The sequence below is a fragment of the Peromyscus leucopus genome, chromosome 20, assembly GCF_004664715.2.
Source record: "Peromyscus leucopus breed LL Stock chromosome 20, UCI_PerLeu_2.1, whole genome shotgun sequence".
Taxonomy (NCBI): domain Eukaryota; kingdom Metazoa; phylum Chordata; class Mammalia; order Rodentia; family Cricetidae; genus Peromyscus; species Peromyscus leucopus.
Window position 1 is genome coordinate 42,534,796 of NC_051080.1, and position 25,286 is coordinate 42,560,081.

The 25,286-nt window shown below is 39.8% G+C and overlaps 1 protein-coding gene across 3 annotated transcripts in view; it reads right to left on the minus strand.

The window, feature by feature from the left end:
* The window catches only part of Stk3 (serine/threonine kinase 3), a 255,299-nt gene that overhangs the window by 167,458 nt on the left and 62,555 nt on the right, over window positions 1-25,286 (minus strand). For 2 of the 3 annotated variants that reach the window (XM_028884469.2, XM_028884472.2), the window contains 2 exons: window positions 7,587-7,751; window positions 6,950-7,117 (listed from right to left, as the gene is read on the minus strand). The exons of the other annotated variant lie outside the window; for it this stretch is intronic. In XM_028884469.2, coding sequence (XP_028740302.1) covers window positions 6,950-7,117; window positions 7,587-7,751 — 333 coding nt within the window. The remainder of the gene's footprint in view (window positions 1-6,949; window positions 7,118-7,586; window positions 7,752-25,286) is intronic. 3 annotated transcript variants of the gene reach the window in all.

Genomic DNA, 25,286 nt, shown 5'->3' on the forward strand with positions numbered 1-25,286 from the left:
TGACGTCTATGCGAACAAACCTCCCAATTCTCATACTATGCTCTCAAGCTATTAAGGCCGCTCATCAAGACAAAATCACAGCTTACTTAAAAAAAAAAAAAAAAAAAAAAAAAAAAAAAAAAAAGGTATTGCTTAGGCAAAGTCATGAAGGGCCAATCACATAGCAAGGCCAAAAGTGTAAGGAAGAAAACTTTAAAAAGCAGTGTTAGCATCTAGGACCTATCTGTGGTCGTGGCCTTTTCAACCAATGAAAACCCAGTTATTCCTAAATTGCATTAAAATTATCTGAGCTGTGATGCAGAAATATATTAGTTGTCACTGACTAAAACTAAACAGTAATAAAATCCAGCAGTAAAAATACATGACTATTTCATAGTAAATATCAATGTCATTTCTGTTTCAACCTGACTCCCCATTCTACCCCTAAACTCCCAAACTTGAAACCAACTACAATTTCTTGAGTAGCTGTAGTGTGGTTAAGAAAAGGAAGCTATGCTTGTTTGTATGGAATCTGCCATTTCCTCCCTGCCAAAACACTTGTTTAAAAAGTCATGTAATATTTCTATTAAACTGTAAGTGCAGCCGACAAGGAAACGGCCTACTGGCAGAGCATTACCTTTGTGGCAGTGCCAACAGGCCTACAGCAAAACAGTGCACATGGTAATTTCAACATGCATTCCCCAGTAACGAAATTGTTCTTTACATAAATACCACAGAACCTGAGCAAGATCCAGAAAAAGCAAGGAAAATTTGCCCAAGCTTTCATGCTTGCCTCTATCAATTGTATGTCACAGCTAAAGCAAAGTAGAAAAGCATCTACATATGTTCAAGACGCTTGTGAAGTTGGATCATATAACCCTGGGAAAACGATTGCAACTTAAATCTGTGTATTTCTTGTTAACCACTGTAACAACTTGCTAATAAAAATTAAGAAAAACTGAGGTATCAAATGAATCAAAATGTACTAACTAAACACAAGTCCTGAAAGATCATAATGTAACTTATTAACAGGAACATATGTTTAGTATAGGCCACATTGTTATGTTAAATTACTTCTTTCTTTAGTATCATTTATTTGATTACAGAATTTGAAAGATTCATAAGCCTTCCAATGAAAATGATGACTTGTAGTTTACAAGTCACTGTGAGGTTTACAAAGTCACCTTTATCATGCATTCCTTGCCTTTCACTTCATAACTCAACTTCTTGTAATTACACTATTTACATGAGCCCATCTGTAATGAAGAGAGTTCTATTCATGTAAAAGTTACACTGAAAACTAAGTACCAATACACATAATCTGAACTAACATAATTAATACGTGTGGTTCTTCAGCTAGTAAACAACCTTTCTGGGGACATTTAGTTTTAAGATGAACTTATTTGAACTATGTCTCATCTATTGTCATTTTTGTGTGTCTGTATAAGCATAATTTCAAAAGTCAAACTTGATAGAAAGTCTACTTCTTACCAAAACTATTACGGATTTCTGAGTGTGGTACACTTGAGATTACAGTCAACACTTGTCAGCATACCAATCTCCAAGCCACAATTCCACTGACTTGTGTGTTTTCTGCAATAACTGCTACCTAAGTTCTCTATCCTCAATAGTGACTAGAACAAAGTGAGAACAAAAGAGTATCTGTAACGATGAACACACTAATGCCACACACTTGCTTTTCAAACAAACTGCCATAAGGTCTAACAATTCTATTCCTTCACAAACCAATGCTGCTGTGTCCAGAAATCAGACTAGAGCACGGCAATACTTTTCCTTCCGAGTCCCTCAGTAAGGAGACGGGGTCCAAAGTACTCAAAAAACAATGAATAACATCAATTTAAAATGTAAATAAACTTTGTTAAATAAAAGGCTGGAAGGCAGGATACAAGGAAAGATGGGTGTTTCGAGCTGTCCTTTATTAGCATTTACACTCAAGTTTTTGTTCATTTCCCTGGCCCTAAGTTTTAGGTAAAACATTTATTATTGTAAAAAAGAAGAGTCTGAGCTCACCAGATTTCAATACTAACATCACAGAAGTATCTTCCAGATAGAAAGAGAACTTAGCTCACATTCACTTAACAAAAATATTTACTGAATACTTTTATATATAGGTCATTCTGCCAGCTTCAATTCAAAATAAATATGAAGCTCATTTCCTTTAAAACTAAGCTCTAACAGAAAATATAAGACAAATGCCTCATTAAAAAGTGCTGTTACATACATTATTCATATAATATGATAGAAGAATTTAGAGAAAGGGTTGTTTTGTTTTGTTTTTTGAGGCAAATCTCAGCATACAGACCAGGCTGGCCTCGATCTCTACTCTCCTCTGCTTTCAAAGTGCTGGGATTAAAGGTGTCCACCACACCCAGCAAGACAAGGAAACAGTTTTGAGCAGCTGGGTTAACCTAATAATATTAATATTAACCTAATAATAATAATAATACAAGAAGATATGGATGCCATGTCCATACAATATGAAGTGTGTGTGTGTGTGTGTGTGTGTGTGTGTGTGTGTGTGTGTATTTCAGACTAAAATGCAGAATTATTGTATACTGTGATAAAGCAAATAGTGAAAAAAAACCATAAATTTCTGTGAGGGTCATGATATTCTTACTGTTGAGCACACAATTCTCAATCACTCTGGATAAAGGAGTCCTTGCTTCCTGAAGCCCCTATTTTCATTTGATCAAAAGTATAAACTGGGTCAGTGAGATCACTCAATAGGAAAAGACACCTGCTGTCACGCCTAACAACCTGAGTTAATCCTTGAGTGCCACATGGTGAAAAGAGAGAGCCACATTGTCCTGACTTCTATACATGAATTGTGTCCCCAACACAGACAAATCAATATATGTAACAAAAAGTTACTTTAAAAACCTATCTTACAAAAATGCACATCCTACCAAACACCAGTATTGAAGGGCACTCTCAGGGGCCCAGTTGATTGAATTCTCTGCGGTAGGAAAAGCTCATTTTACACTTCTGTGATCAGGCATGGTTTCTATCACTGGGCTAGACAGCAGGTAAAAGTGAAAAGTCGAGGAAAAAGAAAACCCTGGGGGCTAGGGAGACGGGCAAGACACTTGCCACACAAGCATGAGGACCTGAATTTAGACACCACCACGCCCCCAGAACCCATTAAAGCCAGACACAGTAAGAGCCACTTGTAACCAGAGCACTTTACAGGGGGATGAGGAGCAGAGACAAGAGAATCCCTGGGAGTCCAAAGGCCAATTAGCTTGGGGTAAGCAGTTGAGAACAAGAGACTCCTCAAACAGGACAGAAGGCAAGAACTAGCACCTAACATTATCCTCTGGTATGTTAGTTTGCACACGCACGCGCGCACACACGCAGACACACACACACACACACACACACACACACACACACACACAACGTGCACTCATACACAGAAACCCATATTTAAAAACAAACAAACTCCATTCATCACCATTAGAAAGGGGAGAAAACGTATCTCTGTCTGCATGGCCCACTGATTCCATACTGCTTCCAGCAGCATGTGCAGAAGTCGTGTGAGCAGAGTAAGGCCTTGGGTACCACGTAGGGTCCCGATCCATTCACTGTCCTCCTGGACAGACACCACAGTCAGCTGAATAAAGAGGTGCTTGTTTTCCCACAGCAAAAGCTCCCTAAGAACGATGGTGACTAGCGTTAAATAGGAATTTTTAAGAACCTGAATCATTTACAAAAACTGAAAAGTAACTACAAAATGTTAACAATTCTATTTTCTTTTATGTTTAAGTGCATTTCCCGGATACCTCATTGAACTTAAACAACTCTATGAAGTACAATGGAGCCATTACCACTAATTCACAGACAAAAAACTGACTCAGGTCTCAAAATTCTTAAATATCAGTCACATCACACTATAAGGCATGGAAAAAACATGATATATCTAAGCAAATGACAACAAAAGCCTAATCTCACATCAGTCTTGGAAGTCAGCACCACTATTAAGTAGGGTTCTTATTACATGTGGTTGGCAGGGCCAGACGCCTATTAAGAATGGCTGGGGGCAACAAGATGGCTAAGCTGTTAAGGGCATTTGCAGCCTAGCCTAATGACCTAAGTTCAATCCCTGAGTTCAAATTCTGATTATGCTACTGACAGGTTAAGTCATATTAACAAATAATGTAACCCTTTCCTTAAAGGTTATCTGAACTATCTAGTGATATAATAACACTTTCAAATACATTTTTTCGCTGTCCAATTCTAGTTAGGGCCTTTTTTTTTTCACTCTCAGAAGGCTCTTTTATCTTAAACACCCCTCAACACACACACACACACACAAAAAAAAAAAAAAAAAAAAAAAAAAAAACCACTGATAACTGGATGAGACTGTACAGGTTACTATTTTATTATTTTGTTATTAGTTTTATTAACTACATACCCTAGACACCATAGTTTCATATTCTGTGTGACAAATGCAATAAGCATAAAGCACAGAGTTAGGCTATGATTAGCTAAGGAAAAGCACTGAGTCACAAGCAAACCAAAGACAACTGTTTTCTAAGGACCTAATGGAAAACCAAAACCCAAGTAAGCATGACCATTTCAAGGAAAGTGAGAGGCCTTTCAGCTGAGGACTTGGTTCCGGATGTCAATCTCCTACATGCCTCGCTGTTTCCCAACACCGCGCTTTAGCACTCAGGCTGTAAAATAGCTCACAACACAGGAAGATCCAACACCATTTACAAAGCATCCTATAACCACATTACATTCTCAAATGCATAAGGCAACCATCCAAAATCCAGAGTCAATTGTGTTCTGTATGCAAATTAGGAGAAAAACAGAAGTCTGTACAGACTGTGGTCAAGGAAGTCCCATACATCTAAGTACAATCTGAGCAGATGAAGAAATGGATAAGTACTGGCTGCTCTTCCAGGTTTGGTTCCCATCACCAACATGGCAGCTCACAACCATCTATACCTCTAGTCTCAGAGGACCTGATGCCCTTTTCTAGCCTGAACACCAGGCACACACCAAACATACACTCAGGCAAAATGCAATACATATTAAACAAACAAACAAACAAATAAAACCTGAGTTGGGACTTCAAAACCTGGCAGGACTTAAAATGATGATTAAAAAAAAAGAGAGAGACCAAGGCATCCTAGGAAGAAGTTTGCAATATATACAGCACATCTAGATATTTTAAAAAGAGAAATACTATGTTTTTTTCAGCTGTGTTTATTTTTTTATTTTATTTTATTTTTCTTTATTAAGAAATTTTCTACTCATGTTATCCACAGATCCCTCCTTCTCCCTCCTCCCATCCCCCAGCCCTCTTTCCCAAGCCACCCCGCATCCCCACATCTCCCCAAATTGAGGTCTCCCATGGGGAGTCAGCAGAGCCCAGCTCACTGAGCCTAGGCAGGTCCAAGCCCCTTCCCACTGCACCAAGGCTGTGCAAGGCGTCACACCACAGGCACCGGATACCCAGAAGCCTGCCCATGCACCAGGGACAGATCCTGATCCCCCTACCTGGGTGCCCCCCCAAACGAAATACTATATTCTAATACATTTTTACAATTTATAACTATGAATTCAAACTCAAGTGAGTTTTAAAATCATTAAAGCAAGAGCCACATACTACAATCTTTTCAATCTGGCTGAGGGACTTTTAATGTGCTGAACCATTTGTTTGGAAAAGATTCACAATGGGTAGAAACAGAGTAGTTTTAATGTAAGACTCACCTCTAGAACTTATCTGATCCTGTGGAGGAACTGCAAACCACAAACGGAATACAACCGTACCACTAAAATAAGCTGTCTGGTAATGTGCCTCAATATGGCATATAGATTTATACATATTTGCAATACTGTATTTATCTGTATCCTTGTAATGTTAAACATAATTCCAATGTACTCCTCATTAGATATTGGAAAGCATCCTCTTCTTTCTTCCTCCATTTGCTTTGCTTGCCTCGCCAAGTCACCCTGTCTTTTCTGTGACACATACACACCCTCCCTCCTTCACTCCTACAGCCTTCCTAGGGAAACTGAAGCCACTAGATGGCAATAAGCATTTACAAAGAGGAAAGTACACAGCCATGCTCGAGTCACATGTTACTGTGATTTAAAAACTGTGTCATTACAAATCCTACAGCACAGCAAGCGAGACTTGAATATACACAGTATATAATATACTTCAAATGCAAAGATTATCATAGGGAGGACTTCATGGAGGCAGGTAATGGTGAGCAAAAGAAAAAAAAGTGTATTTTTAAATAATCAATCAACTAAAGAAATATACCTAGCTCCCTTACAGATAGTTAGCAACACTGAACATGAGGACTTCCAAATGTTTATTTTACATGCTTGGGTTTTTTCCTACACGCCTGTCTGTGTAATCACATCTATGCCTGGTGGACACAGAGGTCAGAAGATGACGGAACCCATGAATGCAGTTACAGACAGCTGTGAGCCTCCACGTGGGTGCTGGGAATTGAACCCGGGTCCTCTGGAAGAGCAGCAGTGCTCTTAACCACAGAGCCATTCTCCAGCCCACTGGGACTTTTTCATATCAGCTTAAATAACACAGAAGGAAGGAAAGGCACAGAAAGGGAGGAACTGAGGACTGTGTGGGAAAGTGGGGGAGATTTCTTAAATCCTTTCCAGCAGCCTTTGCAAAGTAATGAGCTAAAGAACAAAGAAACAATACATTTCTCTACCGAAAAGCAAGGATCTTGTGGGCATTATTTGGGATGGAAGAAATAGTGCTTATGGGAGATAAATGGCCCTCAGAGTTCTTGTCTTCCAAGTAATTATATAGTGAAATAAAGTAGAAAAGTAACAGTTACTCATTTTTAACAGTCTATTCCTTCTGCACAGAATCTAAAGAATGCATTTGCTTTGTGTTTGCTACCATTACAAACCTGCAAGACTCAAAATCAATGCTTTCCGCAGAACACCATCTCCTTACCCTCATTGGATGTATGTCAGCATAAGGGGGTTTCCCTTCCGCCATCTCTATAGAAGTGATGCCAAGGGACCAGATGTCAGCCACACAGTTGTAACCTATTTCTTGAATTACCTCAGGAGCCATCCAAAATGGGGTTCCTATCACAGTATTGCGTTTGGCCATTGTGTCCTGCAATAATATTACATAAGAATAAATACTACACAAAACACAAAGGAGACAGGTGTACCAACGTGTGATCCCAATTAACATAGATTCTATTAAAAATTAACTATTTTCCAAATGTTTCAACTAGTTATAGCATGACATACTGTAGGAACCTTTAACTGTAAAATGACCAAGAGCTTTTAACTCTTCATCATCTCACTAGAGATAGTCATTGAAATAGTATAACAACAACAAAAGCAATGAAAACCAGTACACCAAGACTCAATATTGTTTCTCTTTCATAAACTTGAGCATTTTGGTGATAAAATGTCTTTTATTATCTACTGACCCTAACACCATAAATAGACTCAAACATGGCTTCTTCTCCATAAGAATAACGAAGTTATCCTTCCATACTTTCTGAATATCAGTTTAGTCAAAATCAAGTCTGAAAACAGTCAAAAATATATCCAAATTATTAAAGTCAACTTACTGTTAATTGGCCAGCCACTCCAAAATCTGCAAGCTTTGCATGTCCTTCTGTATTGAGGAGAATATTCCCAGCTTTTATATCTCTGTGTATTTTCCTCATAAAATGCAAATATTCTAATCCTTTCAATGTAGATTTTAGAATAGTTGCAATTTCATCTTCTGTCAACTGGAAAGGAATATTTTTAAAATTGTGATGAAATGCCATATCAGATAAAATCACAGAGGACAACATTAGTAACACGTCCATTCTTTCTTTCTTGTTGTTGTTTTTGTTGTTTGTTTTTCAAAACAAGGCTTCTCTGTGTAGCCCTGGCTGTCCTACATCTGGCTCTCTAGCCCAGGCTGGCCTCGAACTCAGAGATCCGCCTGCCCCTGCCTTCTGAGTGCCAGGATTAACGGCTGCGCCACCACCACCTGGCACAAGGGCTTCTTTCTAACAGTCATTAAACCCCTACAAAAAAGATCAAGACTAATAAATCACAAAATTCCTGCCCGCCACATAATACTGTCATTTTATTATTACATACTTTACTGAAGAATGGAATATTAAATTTCTTCACAATTATCTATGACTCTCATAAAGTAAAAATGCATATCCCAAGAATCACCTTGACCAGAAGTCAACATTTCCCTTTGAGCCACTATAATATGTTTTTCACCTTTTTAAAAAATCCTAGAGTGTAGCATGATATTCTGAAATAACAATAAGTAAAATTTGCTTTTCTTTCTAGGTTCCTATTATTAGAAAAGAATTTCTAAATCCCTTGTAATTTGCTGAACAAAAGAGATGAAAGGGGACACATGGACACACACACACACACACACACACACGCACACACACACGAGAGACAGAGACAGAGACAGAGACACTGACTCATGAAACTCAAGGTAGCTCAAAGCTTGCTATCGAGCTGCAGATGACCTGAACCTCTGGTCTGCTGCATGGACCTCCCGAGTGCTGGGCCTTCAAGGACTCATGGCTGCACCCAGGGCTTCATACATAAGCACAAGCACTCTACCAACTGAACTATGGTATATCTCTGGCTCCTCTTTTTTAATTCATAATATAACTCTTTCATACTAATGAAAATGACTTTTGGTGGAACCCTGAACAATTAATAGGAAATGGTCACCAGAGGAAACAACCATGCTATCAGAGGGTTGGATTCTCAGCCCATCTTATGACATGTGACTTAATCACCAATGTCCAATGACTTACCTATGCTTACATAATCGCATCAAACATAAATGCCTGAGCTTATGTTCTAGGTACAGAGAAAGGCATAATTTGACAGAAAACAGGAGGCAGCATAAGAAAAAAGGTCAGCGACAAATACCACAGGAAAATGCAGCAGAGAACCAGAGGAGGGTTGAGATGCATCTTTGGATATTCAGGCATATCTGAGCGGCTGTTTGGGTTTCATGTTTTTGTTTTGTTTTGTTTTGTTTTTTCATTTTTTTTCTTTTTTTGCATTTTATTAGTTCTTTGAGAATGTTGTACAATGTATTTAATATATGTATGTATAATATATATTCACCCCTTCTCCCAGTCCTCCAAGATCTATCCCCTTCAGTCTCCATGCAAATGCTGGTCTTCTCCTCTTTCTAAAACCATCAAGTGCAACTCATGTTGCCAAAATGCTCTTGGGTATGAGGCTATACCCTGGAGCATGGTCAACCCACCACTAGCCACATCCCCAAAGAACACTGACTCTCCATCCTTCCAAAGCTTTCAGTTGCCAATAGTTCCTCAGGTATGGAGGCACTGTATGCCCACCTTCCCTTTCCGTGGGTTTTGAGTAGTATTTTCAAATACTGTCTTGACTTGACGTCCTCACCATTCATTTTTGGACCCAATATTGTTAACATCATTGACAAAAAAGAAAAGACATCAATTTGTTTTAGTTACTTGAGTCTGATCTGTCCACCAAATTCATTTTCCTTTCAACTCTTTTTACTTACTCACTGTTTTGGTGATATGTGTACATCCATTTTATATTAAAAATTTAAACTTTTCTTTTTTCAGATTTTCCCAATCACTTCTTCCTTGTTCAGTTTTGTTTTTAAAAATTAATTTTAAAAAACGTTTTACAGGTTATTTGTTTGTTTTGTGTGTGTATGTATGCATCATAGGGCAAGTATGGACGTCAGAGGACAGCTGTGGGCAGTGCACTCTTCCCTTTCACCGTGAAGGTCGCAGACATCAAACTCGGAGGGCCAGGCTTGACACCAAACACTTCACTGAGCACCAATGTTGCTGGAGGGCGTCTCTCCAGGTTCCCCAAGCCCCACAGTCCCACAATCCACTTATAAAATAATCACTCAGATGCTTATATCACTTATAAACTGTATGGCCGTGGCAGGCTTCTTGCTAACTGTTCTTTTATCTTAAATTAACCCATTTTTATAAATCTATACCTTGCCATGTGGCTGGTGGCTTACCAGAGTCTTTACATGCTGCTTGTCCTGGCGGTGGCTGCAGTGTCTCCCCTTCTTCCTGTTTCCCCAATTCTCCTCTCTCCTTGTCCCGCCTATACTTCCTGTCTGGTCACTGGCCATCAGTGTTTTATTTATATAGAACGATATCCACAGCATTTCCCCTTTTCTTCTTTTTTTTAAAAAGGAAGGTTTTAACTTTAACATGGTAAAAGTACATATAACAAAACAATTATCGAGCAAGAATTATAGTTACAATATTAAAGAAGATGTCCTATCTATCTTATATTTGTGAGTTTAAGGTTTTATATCTAACTTATCTTTTATCATAACTGAGGAAATTACAACTATTTAGTCTTGAGTGTGGAGATGGGGAGATGCCCTGAGGCTGACCCAAGGACTCACACTTTATAAGCATGCACTGTCTCTAAGCTATACCTCCAGCCTCCACCCCTGAAAGGCATTTTACTGAGGTCTAATGATATGGAGCCAATTGAGTGGATGTTATGTTGGAACACAAAAACTACACTAGAAGAAGGTGGGGAGAAAATTCCTTGATTCAACTTCTCAAACCTTTCTAAAAATCAGAAAAGGGAAGGCACACTTAGAAAACTTGTTTTATTAATGCATTATGCTGAGACCAGGGATGGAAATGGACACTGTAAGAAAACTACAGAACAGCACTCTTCTCTGCACATTAATGCAAATCCATAATAAAATACTGGCAAATACAAGGAAACAGAATACTGAAAGGATTTTATATAACATGATCAAATGAAATTTATTTCTCAAGTTGAAGGATGGTGCAACATACAAAATTTACACAATGAAATATACTATCTTAACAGAATGACAGAAAAGAAACCACTTTAACCATTAACAGGAAAGCTAACTGATTAAACAGTAAAGTTTAATTTAATAAAGTATGATGACAACACACAGCAAGCTAAGGACTCAAAGCACACGGAGCACCATGAGTGACTGAGGAAGCTTCTCCACTAAGTCAGAAACAAGCACGGATAACTGCTCTTGCCATTTCTAGAGCACTACAGGGTTCTAGGCAGGGCAATGAAGCAAGACAGGAACTGTAAGAATTAAAATGATCTGTTTGCAGGACAACAATGACACTAAAAAACTGTGAGAATGAGTAGCTTTAGCAAAGTAGCAAGAGACAAAGTACAAAATAAACACACAAAAATCATTAGCATTTCTAAAAAGGAAATTACAAAAAAATTCCACTTACACTAACATCAAAAGAATAAAGCACGTAGGAATTAACCACGTGAAAGATTTATACAGTGAGAGCCAGGAAACACTATTGAAGGAAATCAAAGAGGAAATGTATCCCATGGCCACGTTCAGACTTCCTGCTAAGATGCCCATGCTACCCAAACAATCTACAGATTCAATGTGATCTCCATCAAAGTCTCAGTAATGTAATGAAGAAACAAAGAAAAAATGTTAAAATTAATGGGCCCAAGCTAGGTGAAGGTTCCCACCTGTAATCTCATAACTCAGCAGCTGAGGTGGAACTGTCATGGCTTCCAGCCTTCCCAGGCCAGCCTGGGCTAAAGAACAGTCGGAACAAACTGCAAGAGTCATTTCCTAATTTGAAATCTTACTATTTACTGGTAAAAGGAAAGACATACAGATGATGGAATAGAATGATGATCCCAGAAATAGCCTAGGTATACCCAGTCACATGATTTTCAACAAGAGTATCAAAACCATTTAATAGAGAAAGAAGAATCTTTTCAACATGTAGCACCATATCCACATAGAAACTCAAAATGGATCAAGGATTTCAATGTGAGACTAAATACAAACCACAAGTAGAAAAGAAGGACAGTCAGAGCTTCACACGTGGACAACCAGAAGGACACAAGCACAAAAGAGAACATGAATGTAGGACTTCATGAACTGTTCCTTAAATCTGTGGAATAACCAAAATAACAAAATGCAAGTTATCTTGTGATCAAACAATAATTTCCAAAATATACAGAAAACTCTTAAAAATCAACAACAAAAGAAAAACATTTTTTTTTAAAGGCAAAGGACCAGAATAGGTATTTCCTCAAAGACAAACCAACGTGGTGCTGTGGGATGGTCTGTATGTCAAATTGCTCTGATTGATTGGTCAATAAATAAAACACTGATTGGCCAGTGGCCGGGCAGGAAGTAGGTGGGACAAGGAGAAAGAATTCAGGGAAGCGGAAGACAGAGAGACGCTGCCAGCCACCGCCATGACCAGCAGCATGTGAAGACGCCAGTAAGCCACGAGCCACGTGGCAAGGTATAGGTTTATGGAAATGGATCAATTTAAGCTATAAGAACAGTTAGCAAGAAGCCTACCACAGCCATACAGTTTGGATGCAATATAAGTCTCTGTGTTTACTTGGTTGGGTCTGAGCGGCTGTGGGACTGGCAGGTGACAAAGATTTGTCCTGAGGGCAAGGCAGGAAAACTCTAGCTACAACATGGGTCAAGGTGGGTCAACAGGTGAAAACATGGGCAAGCCTCACTTCCCAAAGATGACCCCAGAACTCACAGAAAAAGCCAGATGCAGGTGCATCCGCTCTTCATCTCAACATTCCTACAGTGAGATGGGAGACAGAGACCAAGAGTCAGCCGAGGTTTTCAGGCCCGCAGGCCCAGAGTGCAGGAGGCAGCAAATGTGAGAAGAATCTCAGTGAGGGGCAGAACTGAGCACCTTACACAACCTGTGCTCTGAACTCCACGCCAAAGCATGCAGGATCCCATGAGAGCGCATGACATGCACACCAAATAATAAAATAAATGCTTTAAATGATATACAAGACGGGCGTTGGGGGCGCACGCCTTTAATCCCAGCACTCAGGAGGCAGAGCCAGGGATCCTGTGAGTCGAGCCAGCTGCTACCAAGTGAGCTCAGAAAGCAAAGCTACACAGAGAAACCCTGTCTCAAAAAAAAAAAAAAAAAAAAAAAGATAAAACGGCTAATAATCACAGGGAAAGATCTTCAATACAGTAGTTATGGAAATTAAATAACTGAAAACCAATTCATTTTTTTAGAGTTAGTGTTATTATCCAAACAAGATAAAAAGAGAGGATGTAGAACAGTATAGTTACTTTGGAAAACCATATGGCAATTCCTAAAATATTTAAACAGAGTGCCCTTTTTCATCTAGGGATTCCACATCTCAGAGAATATACAAAGAACTGAAAACAAAATCCTAAAGAGGTATCTGCTCCTACATTCACATCATTCACATAACTAAAAGGAGAAGCAAGCTGCAATGTCCAGTGACAGATAAAGGACGTTTATGTGTGTGTGTTAGTTTCCTGTCCTATAACAAAATAACTGAAAGACTTAACACATAATGAGAAAAGGTTACTCTGGCTGTATTTGGAAAGGTCAGGCCAAGGCTAAGAGAGTCTATTGGGCCAAACAGCAAAGAGATTGTGGTGAACAAAAATGATCCATCACAAACCAGGTATAAAAGAAGAATGAGGTCCACTGAAGGTCTCAAAATCCTTTTTGGAGGGACACTCCTTATGACCTAAAGACCTCAAGACTCCAGCTGTAAAGGTCTCACCACCTCCCAACATCATCACCCTGAGCCCAAATCTTTAACCCATGGACTTCAGAAGGATGTTTATTCAAACCATGACAACATATAATGGAATTTCATTGTGTCCTAAAAGGAAGGAATTTCTGTAACACACTACAAGGTTTTGCTTTTGTCTGCTTGCAATGTGACCCCTGATCTATACCCATGCCTCCTCCTCCTTTCTAAACGGTTTTCAGTCACACTCAGAAAGTAGGAGATGAGAGTGTCATTATGTCCCAGCTCTTTATAAACTCTAGGTCATGACCCCAGACAGAGTATCATAACTCACTGGGAGGATGTGGAAAACATGACAATGTAAAGGGTTTCTGGTCAGCCCATCTCCATTCCTCTCAGTCTGGCCACCAAGTCCAGCCCTGCCTTCTACCAGGGACCCCATGGCCACCATACATGGCACAGACCCAGATAAGGAAGCTGCTTTTGGCAGCAGCAAGAGACCATTACAGAAAGCCACAACTAATCAAAATGTAGATAACAACTACCTGAGCTCCTCAGCCAAAGCTGCTATGTCAACAACACAACACCTGCACCTAAGACTCAACCGGCCTCGTGGAAGAAGGAGTGCAAAGATGTGAGCGCCACAGGCCCGAAGTCAGCTGAGAGGTGTGCCTTCGGGCTGACAGGGAAGCTGTGCCCATGGACCCTCAGCAACACCTGGTGAACGGCCTGCACAATGCCAACAGTTGACATCCCAATGCAGTCAGAGCAAGTTTCACAGAGCCACAGCTACAAGCAATTTGCAATTGCTGAGGGAGACTAAATCTTCCCGGGAGGAGCCCATGACTGGTTATCCAGTACCAAGTAGTCAGTCCTCGAAACACATACGTGTAGGCGAAACTAAACAGATTCAGCATGCTGTATTTATGTATTTATCAGCGTACATGCACATGTAACAATGAATGGTTCAAGAAGAGGGGCTGTGAACTTGCTGGGGGAGGCAGAGAAGGCAAAGGGGGAAAAGAGAAAGGAAAAACAATGCCATTTTATTTTAATTGAATTTCAAAAATTTTAAAGATTTCTGAACCTGAAATAAGAAAAATTCAAATTCAAATGTATAATGGATCTGAGGTATTTCTAACAGGCTCACCTGTCCTGTATCATGTGACTTCACTGTAGCCTTGACTCTGAACACACGACAAGTGTACCATGTACCACACCACACCAAGGAACACTGTCTCAAACACCAGCTCAGATTTGAGACTACTGTATATCATATGCTGCAATGTTTTTTATTATACTTATAAAGTGTTTGCTTACAGAAATATGATTTAAAGCATTAGCTCTCCACCTGTGGACCTAGACCCCTTCTGGGTCATGTGGCTCACCTGTGACTCCAGCTCCAAGATCTAATGTCCTCTTCCGGGCTCCACTGGCATGTGCTCATGTACACACACACACACACACACACACACACACACACACACTCGAGCACAGACAGACACATGTGCAGACACAAACATGCACACATGTACACATACACATGGGCATGCACACGCGCGCACACACACACACATACAACGCATGTGTACACACATGCACACATATATACATAATTAAAAGCTCCTTTTAAAAAGGAACTGCTGCTGGGCGGTGGTGGTGGAGCACACCTTTAATCCCAGCACTCAGGAGGCAGAACCAGGTGGATCTTTGTGAGTTCGAGGCCAGCCTGGTCTACACAGCGAGATTCAGGAAAGGCGCAAAGCTACACAGAGAAACCCTGTCTTGAAAAACAAAAAAACAAACAAACAAAAAAAGAACTGCTAATGGCCTCCCTGTATTTGATTCTGACCTGAGAGGGCAGATCTGAAACTTAACTTCACTGCACTATCCTCCTGTCAATGAGAAACCCCTCCAGCTCCTCCAAGGAGTCAATCTGTTCCTCTTCATTTCACATCACCCTCTAGTCAGAACCAATACGATTTCTAATCCCTCAGAGCCTGGACATAGCGCGGCTTGGTTTTACACTGTGTGGTACAGTATTGTTTTAACAACCCATTTGAGTGCTGAAATGAAGAAATCCAGATGTGAAAGCAAAAAGCTCTAGGGAATCTATGTAAAGCACAAAAAAAAGTAAAACCTGTTTGCACGGTCTGCAGCATTTAGCTCCTCCTGCTGTTTAAAGGGCGTGATTATCCGATGCTGGCCATCTCTTTCTAAATTTGGATCCTGAAAATCTGAATGTCTTATGAGCTATGGACCTAAGATACACTGTGGGTTTTGGTTTGTTTTTTTTTTTTTTTTTTAATGTGTGAGGTTTTTTTTTTGGGGGGGGTGCCTCTTTACTACATTTTAGTAAAGGAGTTTGTTAGTTGGTTTGTTTGTTTTTAAACACAAATTACTTCTTTTACTAGGAGTCCTTCAACATTTTGCTAGATGTGTAAGAATATACAAATGGAAATAAATGGTAAATCTGCACAATTCTAGACAGGAAGCATTCTTTATAATTAGTAACTTTAGTGTCAACTTCTCAGACTTCCCACACTGTATTCTTAAAGCTCACCACCCTGGAGCCACAGCTCTATATTAAAAAAGAAAAAGAATAAAAACAAATAAAAAGTTGTACATCATAGCAACATATTAAATAGCAGCAATTGGGAAGCTATGATAGGAGGAAGAAAACTTCAAGGTCAGCCTTGGAATCTCAGAGAAACACTGCCTCAAAAAATAAATTAGAAAGAGTCAGAGAAGCAGTTCAAAGGATGAGCAATCAGAAATGGTCAAACCATGAAAGATTCAATAAAAAAAAAAAAAAAAAAAAAAAAAAAAAAAAAAAAAAAATAAATTAGAAAGGAGTCTGGAAGGAGGCTCAGTGGTCAAAGCCATGAGTTCAATTACTAGAGGGAGGTAGGAAGCCAGAGGAGAGGGAGGTGTTTTTAACCTAACAAAAAGGGTCTCAGTCTAGAAGAGCAGCTCTCAACCTGTGAGCTGTGACCCCTTTGGGGATCACACATCAGATATCTTACATATCATATATTTACACTATAATTCATACCAGCAGCAAAATTACAGTTAGGAAGTAGCAATGAAATCACTTTATGGTTGGGGGTCACCACAACAGAAGGAACCGTAGTAAAGGGTCGCAGCATTAAGAAGGCTGAGAACCACTGCTCTAGAAGACAGACATGTAACTGCTTAAGCATTTTTAAAAGCATTTCAAAGTGAGGGGACAACTGGGGAAGAGAGAAAGAATGACACTAAAATTAGTCGTTAGTTGGACTAATTAGACAAGACACACAGGGCGACACCCGAGAAAGGAATACTGCAAGCGCAGAAAAGAGACGATCTGTAAAGACGAGTGACGCCCACTTCTCTTCCACTGAGACTGGAAAAGGGGAAGAGGAGGGCTAAATTTTAGCACCAAAATAATTCTAGCTAATCTAAGCAACCAATCCCTGCCTGTTCTGTTTTAAACATAAATGGAATCAAATGAACTTTGGATGGAAGTAGTGTGTGTATCAAGAATTAAAGCTGCCCCAGGAACCTGGCTCTCGCTAACGGAGAAGAGCTGACAGCAGACAGAACCGTCGTGACTCAGTGGACACTAACCACACAGCAGGCCCTGACCTAGGCGCCATCTGTCATGCTTACCTGGTGCCTTTTAGATGCTCACTCATCATGGTATCAAAACATAAAGCAGACCTTCACCTTCCTAAGACATGGACTTTCATTTTTAAATAATCTGTTTTTAATTTTTATTTATATATAAATTATAGCTTTTTACTCAAAGTGGATAGATTTCATGTGGAATCTGTTCCCTTTATTTAATACAATTTGAGGTATTACGGTGTTTTCTCAGTTAAATAGCTACAGACCCAACCATTTCGAAAGGCTGTGTGCTGGTAGTTGTGTGTCACGTGACAGGCTGCAGTCGGCTGGAAGGACCCTCAGCTGGGAAACCGCCTCCCCCAGACTGGCCTGTGGGAAAGCCGAGGGTACATCTCTCAGTTGATGGTTGATGCGGGAGGGTCCATCCCACTGTGGGCGGTACCACCCTTGGGCTGATGGTGCTGGGTACTGAAAGAAAACAGGCCGAGCAAGCCAGTCAGTGAGCAGAGTTCCTCTCTGGCCTCTACATCAACTGCCTCCAGGTGCCCACCCTGGCCTACCTCAGTGATGGACTTACAAGCTACAAGATGAAGTTAGCCCTTTCCCTCTCCGTGTTGATTTGGGGAATGATATTTTATCACAACAACAGAAACCCTGACTAAGACAATCAGGTTGTACTGAAAACCCTTGGAGAAAAAAACAGAGGAAAGACAATCTACTCCCAACAGAAGGAAATAAGGAAGATTTCAGCTCTAGGATGGAAAAGTCACAGATCCATGTCAAACTAGACTAATGCTTCTCTCTGTATATCTGTTAAGAAGCCCTGCAAGAGAAAAGGATCAGCAGGGCTACTTTGTTTTTAGGTTTAATTAAGGTGATCTCAATACACTGGGGTTTAATTCCTTCTTGTCACTACATGATTGGGCAATGTCATTTTTAAGTCATTTCAATGGCATTTTATAATCTGTTCTAGAAGAGAAGGAGCGATTAGAAGCCACAAATGAAGCACTCAGCAATCAGGATGAAAATAAGACTTCTGTAGCTGAGCTAATGCATTACAAGACGGAAGTCTACATCTGGTTTCAATATTACTATGAATTCCCTGGCAAATTTAAAAAGAATTTCATTGTACAAAAACAAAAAGATGGTTTTGATAGGCTTTAGTCCTCTGGTTACTTTTGTTTCTAGAGTCATATGATTAGTATAATAATATGATACATTTAATATGTCACCGTGTATATGGTTTTGATAAAAAATGCACCCACCAACTTGTCTCAAGGGCAAATGCATAAATGATTTTAAAATAAACAGAAATCCTTAATGTTTTTAGTCAGTAAAAGCCCATGCAAGTGAAGTTTTATAAGTTTATACAAAATTAGGAATTTACATTTCTAAAAATGAGTCAAACTTACCTCATCTTTTTCATTTAATCATCTATACACATGAAACAATGTGTCCACTCTGTATTTAATACTGTTAGCTCACAGGGATACTAAAAAATCATTGTGAGAGTGAAACTTAAAATTTGATAATAAATTATCCTACTATTTGAAGTTTCACTTACACAATGATTTTACACGGGATCTTATTTTAAATACATTTATTTATTCTGTGAGCACATGTGTGTGAATGTACTACTGTCACACGTGTATGGGGTTTGCGAGGCCAGGGCATCAGAGCCCGCCGTGTGTGTGTGTGTGTGTGTGTGTGTGTGTGTGTGTGTGTGTGTGAACTGAGCCCAGGCCTGCTGCAAGAATGGCCAGCTCTCCAGTCCACTTGCACAAGGTCTTCAAAACCAACCAGGGCAGCAAGATGGCGCAACAGGTAAAACCTGCTGCACAGCCGGACGACCTGTGCTTGATGCCCAGAACACATGGTGGAGGTGAGAACTGACTGGCAAGTTATCTGACCTCCTAAAGTCATTGTTGCACCTGATCACGTCAACTCACAGGCACATCGCACACACATATAACAAACAAACACAAACTGATCAGAACTCAGTCATGCAGGCCTTACAGTCCTTTAAGCCTGTATCAAATCTCAGCTCTTTCAAAAACCTTTTATATTCAAATCAAATGTACCTACCCACTGATATTAATTTATATTGACTGGGTTCTTACCATCCATTACTCTACACTATCGTTTCACTTACTACCTAAACAAACAAACACAAACACAGAAGGGAGGCAGGGCAGGAACTAAAGCCTGCTCCACTGTCTCCTTCTTCATGATAGTCAGGATAGCTAGTAAACAAACCGCTATAAGACTATGAGATGCTACAGAAACACTCCACAACAGCCCTCCTTAAAACCGACTGTGTACCAAAACCAGGACTCACAAAGCCCAAGCCACTTAACACACCTTCAAAGCCTTGAATATCACACAGTTCCTGCCAACCTCAGCCATTTCACTTCAGCATCTCCCCCACTGAGGGAAGCTTCACAGCTGAGACAACTTATTTGACTCATGGAAGAGCAGTGACCAAGAAGAGAAGAAAATAGTATCAAATGCAAGGGTGATTGGCATAAAAACATATCAGTCACCAGCCTAAGTGCCAGTCAAAGCATGAAGAGGGAAGTTTTAAAATGTGGTCCACATCCACAATGGACCATAAATATAAACAAAACCATGTCAGTTACAAAAACAATGGAACTCTAGATCATCACACTCATTAGACAAAACAAGACATCAAGACGTTTATGACATGCTTTGTTCAATACCAAAAGAAAGAGAAAGAAAGAGAGGCAAGCCAGCGGCTGGAAGATGGCTCATCGGGTAAAGGCACTTGTCACTGAGCCTGCAGATCCAAGTTTAATACTCTGAACCCATATGGTGCTGTAACGGAAGGAGAAAACCTGACTCTCCAAAGCCTTCCTCTGACCTCCACATGCAGCCACAGCACACACACATGCACACACACACACACACATAAACAAAGAGACATACAGTACAACGAGACTAGACTGGGGAAGGAAAAGGAAAGAGCGCAGCAAAGGCAGTAATACAATCAAAGCACATTCTGTGCATATATGAAAATATCACACCGACAGCCATTATCTTATAGACTATGCAAAATAATAAAGTGTGTGTGTGTGTGTGTGTGTGTGTGTGTGTGTGTGTGTGTTCCAGTAGCAGTGACTAGTTGTTGGGTTGTTTTGTTGTTGTTGTTTCTGGAATAAAAATAGAGATGGGAAACGAAGACAAAATGGAAAGTCACCCACTTACTGTGATCATACCTGAAATTTTAGAAAAAAAGCTCTTCAGAGTAGAAGAACCAAGATGTGGAGAAACTAGTTAGAGATATAATATTTACAGTAACACTAGAAGTTGCTACAGTAGAAGCAGTTTAAAATCCAAGGGAGAGTTCCACAATGCAATGAACAGCAAACACCTGTAGGAAACTAGAAAACCCAGAGAAGCAGAAAGACACCAGTGAGAGCTGAGACCATGAGACCCGAGCCATACACACAGTCCATCAGCCTGTCAGACCCGCCTGGACAAGCGAGCACGCCAACTGGTGAAGCTGCTCCAAAGCAGAGACTAACACACACAAGGCCTTGGGTTTGCTCCCCGGCCCTGGAGGAGTGAACTGGGAAAGGCTGACACTCAAGGACCCAGAAATTCCCTTTTCTCTGAATATATTCAATGACCATTAAAAATACAAATAAATCAACACATCTGTACAATGTTTTTGTAGCTTTGATTTTAATGGTCAAAAATGGAAAAGCTGGAACTCATTTTATCCAAGAGAAGAAAAACTATATAAGCATTCAGTAACACTCACATAAAACTTCCATGTATTAGTATGAGAAAGTATCTAAAATACATAATTAGAAAAGAAAAAAGGAACAAAAATAAAAATGAGAAGAGGAAAAGCATACAATAACACATATCAGAGTTTTTTGAAGTCTAATGCTAGATGGCTACAATTTCAACAAACATAAAATTCTGAACTCATTATTAATTTAAAACAGAAGATGCAAACAGCATTTTTAAAGGACTTTTGCCTTCACAGTAATAAAGTAGTACTTCCACATGAAGCTTCATGATACAGAATTCTGGCACTTCTCATCTTTGTCCCTCACTGAGAAACACTGATGTAGGTAAGAAAAGTAATATGATTTTACACCCATTTTAGGATTAGGAGTCTCAAGTTGAGTGAAATTACACAATGCACCCAGGTAATCAACATCCTAGGCACTGAAGTTTGGTTTTTTGGCTCCATATCCAGAACTTCCACTAAAGAAATCATTCCAAATAACCACTCCAAATAACTCACAGGCTGCTGTGAGTCAGGGTTACCACAGGCAGGGAGCTCCCTGCATATCTGGCTTGACAGACAAATCATCTGTCTACAGAGGAATGCACACTAAGAAAATAGTGTATGAAGGTGGGCCTGACTCACAAAAGGGAAATAGAACTGTGAAAAATGCCAAGAAGAATAACAACAAAGGGGGAAACTGGGCAACTTACCAAGGGAAGACAAGAGCATACCACTGTAAACCTAATGTGCTTAGTTAAGGTAAAAGAGATCATCTATTTGGAGGACTATGTTGTAACAGGAAAAATCATAGAGAAAAGTGTTGATAATCCAATAAAAAATTTAGAAAAGATGTAATGAAGCATGAAGTGTACAATGTACTGAACTAGAGATTAGGACATGGTGGCACATGATTGCTATGAAAAATTCTGATGGTCTAATCATACAGTACATGCTGTCATTTTTTTTTCATTCACTTTAAAGCTATTACTTGCTATACTGAAGAAAAGAAGAAAAAGGGAGGAGGTGGAAGAGGAGGAGGAGGAAAAGGAGGAGGAGGAAAAGGAGGAGGAGGAGGAGGAGAAGAATCACCTTCCATACAGAACACTCAACTCTGCTATGATCTGAATATGAAACACCACCTCCTAAAAGAAAGAGTCCTGAACTGAGTTCAGGAATTCATCTACTGATGGACGGACTGACAGATGAACACTAGGAGGTGGGGCCTTACTGAAAAAAGTAGCTGACTGTGGGGCAGGGCCTTGATGATTAGCTCTTGTCCCTCCCTCTGGCCCAGTCCTGAGGTGAGCAGCTCTACTCCTTACAGCCTCCCACCACGATGCTTCTGCCTGGTCACAGGCCTAAAAGCCATGGAACCAGGTGACCACATGGGCCAAAATTAATCTTCCTGCTTTGTTTAATTTCTGGTATTTTATAACCAGGATGCAAGCCAACACTCTTCTCAGACCCTAGCACAGAAATGAACATACAGCAGTGCCTAGGACTAAGACTAAGCAGAGGGCTACAGACCCAAATAGAACTCTGGTCCTCAAGGCCCAGTAAACTTCCTTGGAGAGTTCACCTCTCACTGACAAGTGAGCAACGGGCTCTTTAAGAAATACCAACCTTTCTGTCTCCATTGTAAGGGAGGAAGTTAGGGGCCCAACAGCTTTGACAATGCAGCTTTTTGTTTAGCAAATATACAAAAAACATGTTCTTTTCAGCCGGTCTAGCTCTCAGTCATCCTGCTCCTACTAATATACTCTGAATCCCTTACAGTCAATCACTACTTCTCCACATTCAGACCATGTCTTAGTCAACCTCATCACGGCCACAAGTGGAGCCAATTACCACATAACAGTGCTAATGCTCACAGTGATTGCTCAGAGAAAGGCAAAGCCCATGCTGAAGCACTGAGGTACAGGACTATTACTCTAACTGTTGGATTTCTAACTGAAATACAGAATCCAGGATGTTGTTGGCAGCCATCTTGTAGCTAGGAAAAAAAAGCTGTCACTAATATGATGGTGTCACAAAAAACAAACTCTATTTATTCCTTTGACCCGAAATCAAGACACATACAAGACTAATTTTACAAAGAATTTTAGTTACATTAGCAAACAGATTTCCTTTACGGTTTAAAAAAGAAAGTATAAGGCTGGGCACACGCCAGCACTTGGGAGGCACAGGATGGCAGATCTCTGTAAATTCAAGGCCAGTCTAATCTAGATGGTAAGTTCTAGTCCAGCCAAGTCTCTGTAGTGAGATACTATCTCAAAACAAATAAATAATAAATAAATAAACAGTATAATGTAGTTTTCTATAACTTGTAACCAACAGTTCAAACTGATGCCTATAGCACCTAAAGCCAGGCAGTGCTGGCACACACCTTTAGTTCCAGCACTCAGGAGACAAAGGCAGTGAATCTCTATGAGTTCAAGGCCAGCCTGGTCTACAGAGTAAGTTCCAGGACAGCCAGGGCTATATAGTGTAATCAGAGGCTTTTCTGTCTCCCATCCCATCCCACAGTAGGCTTCCAAATAACCACTCAGAGGTTTATATGAGTTATAAATGCTCAGCCAGTAGCTCATGCTTATTACTAACTAGCTCTTACATGTAAATTAATCCATAATTCTTATCTAAGTTTGGCCACATGGCTTGGTACCTTTTCTCAGTGTGGCATTCTCATCTTGCTTCCTCTGCATCTCATTGGTGACTACTGACTCCACTGTTCCTCTTCCCAGAATTTTCCTAGTCTGGTCTCCCTGCCTATACTTCCTGCACGGCTACTGGCCAATCAGTGTTTTATTAAACCAATTCGAGTGACAAATCTTTACAGTGTACAAGAGCATTATACCACAGCATTCCCCCCTTTTTGTCTAATTAAAAAGGAAGGTTTTTAACCTTAATATAGTAAAACAAAAACAGTTATTAAGAATTACAGTAACAATATCCAATCCATTTGCATTTGACAAAATTAGAGAAAATATTTAATTATCTATCTTATCTTTGTAAGTCTAAAGTTTTGTATCTAATTTAACTTTTATTATAACTAAAACAAACTATAACTTCATCAAAGTCTCCAGAAAGATGTAATGTTACCTAATGACAGGGACATCAGGCTTCCTGGACAGTCACCCAAAGTTCCTCTGCAATGTTGGGGCATCCATCTTCCTTTTTAATTAGACAGAAAAGGGGAAGTGCTGTGGAATGGTCTTTCTGTACACTGTGAATATATGTTGCTACTATTGGTTGATAAAGAAGCTGCTTTGAGCTGGGCGTGGTGGCGCACGCCTTTAATCCCAGCACTTGGGAGGCAGAGGCAGGCGGATCTTTGTGAGTTCGAGGCCAGCCTGGGCTACCAAGTGAGCTCCAGGAAAGGCGCAAAGCTACACAGAGAAACCCTGTCTCGAAAAAAAAAAAAAAAAAAAGAAGCTGCTTTGACCTATGGCAAGACAGGAGACAGCCAGGCAGGAAATCCAAGAGAGATACAGGAAGAAGAAACGTGGGGTCTGAGGAGACAATGCAAGACCCCACATGAGAAGCAAGATATAATGGAACTCAGGTAAATACATGAAGATACACAGATTAATAGAAATGGGTTAATTTAACATGAACAAGCTAGTTAGTAATAAGTTGAGCCATAGACCAAACAACTTGTAATTAAGTAATTAAGCCTCTGGATGTGCATTTGGGACTGAGTGGCTGTGACACAGAAAAACTTCCAGCTACAACACAGAGAAACCCAGTCCTGAAAAACTGAAGAAAAAAAATTAACATGAAAGAGGGGAAGTTCCTAGAATAGAGATTTGTGCACATAAAAAACTAAACAAAAATCAAAAAGAAAAAAAAAAAAAAAAAAAAAAAAAAAAAAAAAAAAAAAAAAAAAAAAAAAAAAATAACTAACTCCAGAAATGCTAACCATTATTCTGAATACATAACAGACTCTAAACTGACTCCCATTTTCTGCCCCTAGAAAAAGGAGTATAGTATGTGAGGCCAGTGAAAGTGCATAAAATTGTCTTTTACAAGAAACATGGGGACTGTTTAAAGGTCTCCATGCTGTCTCTTTGCCTACTCTGCCCAAATTACATGTTTGCTTCAAACTGAACTGATACTGTGTTCAGATTTCATTTCAGAAATCCTCAAATGCTTCAAATTCCATTATTTTTTATGATACATAATACAAACAGAATAGTGACCAAAAAATAATATGGAAGGTTACATGTAACACTTTATCTGAATACCAATCAAGCTTCACATTCCAGCTGCTTTATGATCCAAATTTCTCTCCCTCTCCCTTGTTTAAAAAAAAAAATACAAGGGAACAAGGGCTCTTGGGTATTCAGGA